Source organism: Chlorella variabilis, assembly GCF_000147415.1.
Source record: "Chlorella variabilis unplaced genomic scaffold CHLNCscaffold_26, whole genome shotgun sequence".
In the NCBI taxonomy this organism is placed as follows: Eukaryota; Viridiplantae; Chlorophyta; class Trebouxiophyceae; order Chlorellales; family Chlorellaceae; genus Chlorella; species Chlorella variabilis.
In genome coordinates, this window is record NW_005435062.1 from 568,853 (window position 1) to 575,829 (window position 6,977).

At 73.8% G+C, this 6,977-nt stretch overlaps 1 protein-coding gene across 1 annotated transcript in view; it reads left to right on the forward strand.

Moving 5' to 3' along the window:
• Positions 1-6,130, forward strand: part of CHLNCDRAFT_139796 (hypothetical protein) — a gene marked incomplete at both ends in the record, with an annotated part of 11,486 nt that extends 5,356 nt beyond the window's left edge. Inside the window, 7 exons of the mRNA XM_005843852.1 lie at positions 21-1,422; positions 1,659-2,326; positions 2,620-2,671; positions 3,021-3,073; positions 3,271-4,562; positions 4,772-5,599; positions 5,876-6,130. Coding sequence (XP_005843914.1) covers positions 21-1,422; positions 1,659-2,326; positions 2,620-2,671; positions 3,021-3,073; positions 3,271-4,562; positions 4,772-5,599; positions 5,876-6,130 — 4,550 coding nt within the window. The remainder of the gene's footprint in view (positions 1-20; positions 1,423-1,658; positions 2,327-2,619; positions 2,672-3,020; positions 3,074-3,270; positions 4,563-4,771; positions 5,600-5,875) is intronic.
• Positions 6,131-6,977: the final 847 nt, after the last annotated feature.

Consider the following 6,977-nt stretch of genomic DNA (forward strand, 5'->3'; position numbering starts at 1 on the left):
AGCGCCCGCCGAGCCCGCAGCAGCAGCCACGGGCGCAGCAGCAGCAGCAGCAGCCCCCGCTCGGCTGCCGGCAGCCGCGGGAGAGCAGCAGGCGCCACCGAAGCAGCAGCAGCACCAGCCGGCCGCCAGCCAGCAGCACCCGCAGGTGCGGTCTGCGCTGGCCGCTGCCGCCGCCGCGGCCGGCTCGATCCAGGCGGCAGCAGCGGCGACGGACGTCGCCAAGACCTCAGCTGCATTCAAGTATGCTGCAGCCGCTGTGCAGCAGCAGCTCGCGACGGGGCAGCAGCAGCAGCAGCAGCAGCAGCAGCAGGGGCGGCGGCGGGCGCAGCCGGCGACACCCGGCGGCCTCAGGGTGCCGCCGCTGGCGGGCGAGCCCCCCGTGCGCCTGCTGCTCACCCCGCAGCTGCCACCTCCGCAGCCCGCCCCCGCGCCGCGCCACCAGGCACAGCACGCAGCAGCAGCGGCAGCAGCAGCAGCAGCCACGGCGGGGCATATGCACGCGCAGGCGGCCCCAGCAGCCCGCCCCCCGCCGCCACAGCAGCCGCGGGGGGCGCCGCCGCCGCCCGCGCCTGCGCAGGCGGCAGCCGGCGCTGCATCCGCTCGGCCCCCGCACTTGCCCCAGCAGCAGGCGCAGGTGGCGCGGCGGCCAGGCAGTGGCGGCGGCGGCGGCGGCGGCAGCCGGGAACTCTCCAGTTATGCCGATCTTGCAGGCACGCGCCAGCCAGCAGGCCCGGCAGCCCCGGCGGCGGCGGCGCCAGGCCGCCACCTGCCCGTCTTCTCCACCTCTTCGGTGCCTGGCGGCGCGGGGCTGCCACCCAAGGCTGCAGCGGTCGTGGCGCAGCAGCGGCAGCTGTGGCAGCAGCGGCAGCAGCAGCAGCAACGGCAGGAGTCCCAGCCGCCGCCGGCACCGCAGCAGCAGCAACCACTAGCACCACGGCAGCAGCAGCAACCGCCAGCACCGCAGCAGCAGCAACCACTAGCACCACGGCAGCAGCAGCAACCGCCAGCACCGCAGCAGCAGCAGCAGGCCCAGCAGCGGGCAAACGCAAACGCCACGCAAGCGGCCGCCCCCGCGGCGCCCGCAGGCAGCGCCAGCCAGCCGCCGCCCCGACAGGAGCATCAGGCGGCGTCGGCGGCGGCAGAGGCTTTGCTGGCCGAGCTGGGCAGGTGCTTGGGTGCGCTGGGGAGCAGCGGTGGCAGCGGTACCGCCGCCGGCGGCGCAGGCGTCCTCGCCGCCCCCGGCGGCTTGCTGGCGCCGCTGCTGGCCCCCGCGCTGCTCGGCGCGGCGGCGCGGCCCGGCGGCGGCGGCGGCGGCGGCGGTTCTCCGTCAGGGGCAGCGGCGCCGCTGCCTGTTCCGCTCGACCGCGACTGGCCGCTGTGCCCCTTTGAGCTGCGGGGCAGCTGCAAGGACGCGGCGTGCAGGTGGGCAGCTGCTTTGCGGGGGGGGCCCTTGCCTTGCCGTCTGGGCTCAAGAGTGGGAGTGTCTGGGTGCTCAGCGCTATGGCTATGCCCTGGCACTGGCACTGCCCCTGCCCAGACACCCCGGCGGCCAGCCTGGGAGGCGATGCGTGCTAGCAAGGTTTCGCTGCTGGCTGCGGCCTGTTTTTGTCGCCGTGAGGAGCGGGCCGCTGCTGCTGCCGCTGCTGCGCATCCTGCAGATATCAGATGGCGGTGGACCAGCAGCCTGCTGCTGCGGCGGCGGCGGCGGCGGCGTCCCAGCAGCCGCAGCATGCGCGGCCGGCGCCGCCGGCCGCGCCCGCCAAGCGGCGGCGCGTGGCGGAGGCGGCCATCCGGGAGGTGGCCCTGGAGCAGCGGCTGCCGCAGTATGCAGTCAGCTGGCAGTTTGGCGTGGGGCTCGGGGCCCACGGGCACGGCAGGAGCAGGGCCAGCGCGCGCCGCCCCTTCTCCTCCCTGCTCCTGGCGCCCGCCGCCGTGCTGGAGCCGCCCGCGGCGCTGTTGGAGGCGGTGGGCGGCGGCCTGAGCGTCGCGCTGCGCTGGCAGCTGCTGCCGGGGCCCGAGGGCGCCGCCAGCCGGCTGCCGCGGGACGGCGGCGGCCCTGCAGCGGCCGGCGGCGCAGACGCGCGGCAGCAGGCAGGGATCGAGGGGAGCAGTGCCGACAGCCGATACTTTGCCTCTGGAGCAGCGGCTGCCGCCACTTCCCCTGCCGCTCCGCAGCAGCAGCCGCCGCCGCGGCAGCAGCGGTACTGGCAGCGCCAGTACGAGCAGCTGCTGCTGGAGCGGCCGCAAGACGAGCAGCTGTGGGTTAGCTATGCGGTACGGCACGCGGCGGAGGCGGGCGCCGCCGGCGGCGCCGCGCTCGCGTCAGGTGCGCCGGCCGCCCAGGCTGGGCTTCCTGCCCTCCTTTATTCGTGTCCTCTTGTTGCCTGCTCTTGCGCTTCATACGCCTGTTTTATTGCCTGCCCTGGCCCGGCGCGCATCGCGCAGCGTGCCGTGCCGGCTTTGCTTTGGTTTGGGGACCCCCGGATGGTGCCTTGCCGTGCTCCTGTGTGCCACGTACCCCTGCCTGCTGCACCCACACCTGCACCTCCTCCGCCTGCCTCCTTGACCCGCACCCCCTGCTGCCCCGTCGGGGCTGTTGCCTGCCCTGCTCGGCTGCAGAGGTGCGGGAGGCGATGCTGAAGGTGCTGAAGCGCGGGCTGGAGCATCACATGTGAGGCAACCTCCTTGTTTTAGAATGTTTTCATGATTTTATTTTACCTTGGCAAAAACATTTGTGGGAGCAGCAAGCTGCCGCCGTTCCTGCCAAGCTGCCACTGTCCCAGTCCCGTCCTGGCCTTGCTGCGCGTTGGCAGCTGGCTCTGAGCTGCTAGCGCCAGCCTTTTTGTTTGGTCTCTCAGCGTGCGTTCATAAACGCAACAAGGCAGCGCCGGTCTGGCGCCTCGGATGGAAAGGGCGCGGGCGCGGATGCATGCAGCAGTGCGGTTGGCTGGCTGGCGCCACGCCCAGCCTGCCATACCATGCCGTCATCTGCGCCCCCTCCCTGCCCCGCCATCGTGCAGGCACAGCGCGGTGGTGTGGCCGCTGTACCTGCACCTGTACTGCCAGCAGCCAGGTGGGTGCCCGCTTGACTGCCTGCGCTGCAATCTCCCTTGCGACCTGTATGGTTGTGCGCTCTCTTGTTGGCGGTGCGTGCCCACCCCCCAGCTCTCCCTCTTCCCTTGCCCCTCCCCTTACAACCAAGGGCCCTTGCCCACTCGATCCCCAAGCCGACGCTCCTGAAAGCCAACCCACACCTGCCCTGGTCTGCAGGCTGCTCTGCCGCCATGATGACCGACTCGGCCCTCCAGTTTGCCCCGCACAGCTACCGCCTGTGGCTGGTGGCGGCGGCGCAGCAGGCGCGGTGGCAGGAGGCGGCGGCGGTGCTGCAGCGCGGCGTGCTGGCCCTGTTCGGCCCTCCGCCGCCAGGCGCGGCCGGCGGCGCGGGCGGCAGCGGCGAGGATGGCGGCGCGTGCGTGCCGGAGCAGCAGGCGGCCGCAGCATTGGACCTCGGCCTGCGCCTGCTGCAGCTGCTGGGTGCGGCAGGGCAGGAAGAAAGCACGGCGGCGCTGTGCCAGTGGGCCTCGGCGGAGGGCGGCGGCGACGCCGCCCAGCAGCCGCTGCTGCCCCGCAGCAAGGCGGCGCTGCTGGCGGCGCTGCAGCGCCACCCCCGCCTGCTGGCCGCCCTGTGCTGCTGCGCCGCGTTTGCGGCGGCGCACGGGCGGCTGCCGCCGGGCGCGGAGCACAGCCTGGGGCGGCGCCAGTCGCTGGCGGCGCTGCTGCGCGGCTGGCCGCCGCCGCCGCCGCCGCCGCCGCCGCCGCCGCTGGCCGGTTCCTCGGCGGCGCATTCGCCGCAGGCTGCTGCAGCGTGCAGGGCGGCGCTGGTCATGGGTGCAGACAGCCTGGGGCTGGTGGGTGTCGTCCCGCAGGCAGGCTTGCAGCAGGCGCACGCCAAGCGTGTGGGCGGCGAGCAGCAGCGCCAGCAGGCGTCCCAGGCCCTTGCAGCAGCCAGCAGGCGGCAGCCCGGGGCGGTGATGGCAGCGCAGGCGGCGCTGGCGCTCGCCATGCTCCGCCTCGACGGCTTTGCCGCCGCCGGCGGCGGCAGCAGCGGCGGCAGCAGCGGCGGCGGCAGCGGTGGGCGCGGCGGCGGCGGTACCGGCGTCTCGCTTCTGGCGGAAGTGTTTCCATGCCAGGCGGCAGCCGAGCCTGGCATGGGGCTGGGGCCCGTGCAGCTGGCGGCGCTCGAGGCGGTTTGGCGCTGCTGGCAGGGGCAGGGGGACGCCCAGCCCGCGCAGCAGGCACAGCAGGACGCGCAGCAGGCGCAGCAGCAGGCGCAGCCTGAGCTGCTGCTGCTGCTGCAGGAGGCTGTGGCGGCGGCAGCGTCGGCGCCGGCCCCGGTGGGAAAGCGCGGCGCGGGCAACCCCGTGCTGCTGATGTGCCTGCACGGCAGGCTGCACCCCGCGGCAGCCGCCCAGCTGGCGGCGGCGGTGGCGGGATGCGGCCAGCCGGGCGCGGCGGCAGCTGCGCTGAAGCTTCTGAGCTGCTGGGGTGCTGGATATGCTCAGGTGAGGGGGCTGTGGAGAGACTCATTGGCTTTTGTGAGGTTGTTGCTGTGGTTGCTGGGCTGCCAAGCTGATTATTCAAAATTATCCGCCACCGCTTGCCCTCCTGTGCCATCCGCCACCGCCACCTCTCCGGCCGGCGCTGCGCTTCTGGGCAGGCTGCCCAACCCTGCGCTGTGTGCCCTGCTGACCGCCTGCCTGCCCGGGTGCAGGATCCGCGGCAGGCCTGGCCTGCCGGCGGCCTGCGGGTGGCAGATGTGGTGGCCTCGGTCGCCCGCAGCAGCCCACCTGGCGTGGCGGCGGGCCCCGCGGCGCCGCTGGTGGCGCCAGCGGGCGAGCAGGCCCCTTCTGCTGCTGCCTACTGGCACCTGTGCTGTGCCCTGCACGCCAGCCTGGCGGCGGCTGTGCAGCGGCAGCAGCCCGGCGTGATGGACGGCGGGCTGCTGCGCGCGGCCGTGGCAGCCGCCGCGGCCGGCGGCGGCGCCCTGGAGCGGCGCGTGTGGCGCGAGGCGGCGGCGTTGAGGCTGGCGGCGGCGGCGGCGGAGTGGGACCCAGCTGTGCAGGCGGCCGCGGTGCAGCGGCTAGTGGCGGCCGCCGGCAGGCATGGGCAGGTGCAGGAGCCGCTGTCGTGGCCGCCTGTCGAGGAGGAGACACAGCAGCAGGCAGGGCAGCAGCGGTGGCAGGACCCTCTGGCGGCGGCGGTGCTGGCGGCGCCCGCGGCGGCGGCGCCCGACGCGCTGCCGCCCGCGCCGCTGCTCCTGGCGCTGCCGCGGGCGCAGCAGGCGGCACTGCTGGAGTCGCTGCTGCCCAGCTGCAGCCCCGAGGTGGCCGCCGCCGCGGTGGCGCTGGCGCGCCAGGCCTTCGCCTCTGCCTCTGCGGCCGCAGGGGCGGCGGGCGAGCCGCGCTCGCCGCTGCTGTGGCGCCACCCGGCGCTGAGCTGGGCGCTGCCGGCAGCCGCCACCGCGCTGGCCAGCAGCGTCCCTGCAGCGGCGGCAGACCTCTGGCAGCAGGCAAGGCGCGGGGGCCAGGCAGCGGGGGCGGTTCGCAGCTGGGGCTTTTGCATTCACTTACAGCAATGCCCGTGCCTGTACGTGCCGCATCTGTCGTGTGCCGCACTGAGTCCTCTGCTGCCCCGCGTGGCCCACCCCGCCTGCCTGCCTCGCTGTGGCAGCTGTCGGTGCTTTCTACCTGCCTCTGCCACTGTTTGTCTGCTGCCTGATGTCTGCGGCCTGCATCTGCTTGCACTAGCTGCACGGTTGTGTGCTGTTTGCGCTTGGTCTGGGGCCAACACAACATGCCCGGCCTTCCCATCGCAGGCTGTCTCCATGACTGCTTCGGTTTCCTTGCTCGCCGCCGCGGAGCTGGCGGCGGCAGCCACGGCGGCGCACCCCTTCAGCGCCGCCCTGTGGCAGCAGCGGCGGCAGCTGGCGGCGGCGCCGGCCTCGCCGGCCGCCCAGCAGCCTCACCCGACGGCCGCGGCGGTGCAGCAAGAGGCCGAGCGGCGAGGGCTGGCGCTGCCTACCCCTGGCGCGATCGCGGCTGCCGCGCAGCTGGCTGGAGGCTTGTCCTAAGCACGCGAAGAAGCCTCGTCGGTGCCTCCCCTGAGCCGCCGCCTGTCGCTGCATGCTGCCTGCATATCTGCCTTTGCTGCCGCCACCTGCCGCGCCTCCTGTGTGCTGCCGATGTAGCTGCGGCGCGGCCTCTATGCACTGGCTGCCGCCACCTGCAGCTTGCTTGATTGCACTGCCTGCTTGATAGCCCTGTATCAACAGGACACCTGCCTCCAGGCACTGCCCTCGACGCGCTGCCAGCCACGCCGCGCAGCTGGGTTTATTGGGGCGTGCCTGCTCCCTTGTGTGCTGCTGTGCAGGTGCGGCTGAGCCAGGTCAGGCTGACGTGGCGGCGGCTGCACCCCGGCAGCACTTCGCATCGTCAGCTGGTGGCAGCAGCCGGTGGCAGCAGCAGCGGCAGAGCAGCCGCCTGGGGCACGTCATTGCATTGTGCATGTGCGCTTGCTTCTCTTCTTCTGCCGTTGCTGATCGGGTGTGCTCCCGCTGCCCCGCCCGCCCGCAGGTGGGCGTGGCGCTGCGCTGCGCTGCGCTGCGTGCGCTGGGCTCCCCGACGCAGAGGAGAGGGGGATGCCGCCGAGCCTGATTCCCTGCCCGCCTGAGTGCAGGCTCCCCTTGCTGCACAGATGCCCCTTCCCTCACCTGCCCCTTCCCGCGCTGCCTGGTAAGGCGCGCCCGCATTGCGTGGCATGCCGCATTGTGCTGCCCTGACCTGGCGTGCCGCCGCGGTGCCTAGCGCGATGGCTGCCGCGGCTGCCGCGGCCCTCCCACCCGCGCCGTCCATCCGTCGACGCTCTTCATCTGGCGGTGCCGAGATGGAAGATGGAGGGAGGCAACCGCTGCGGCGGGA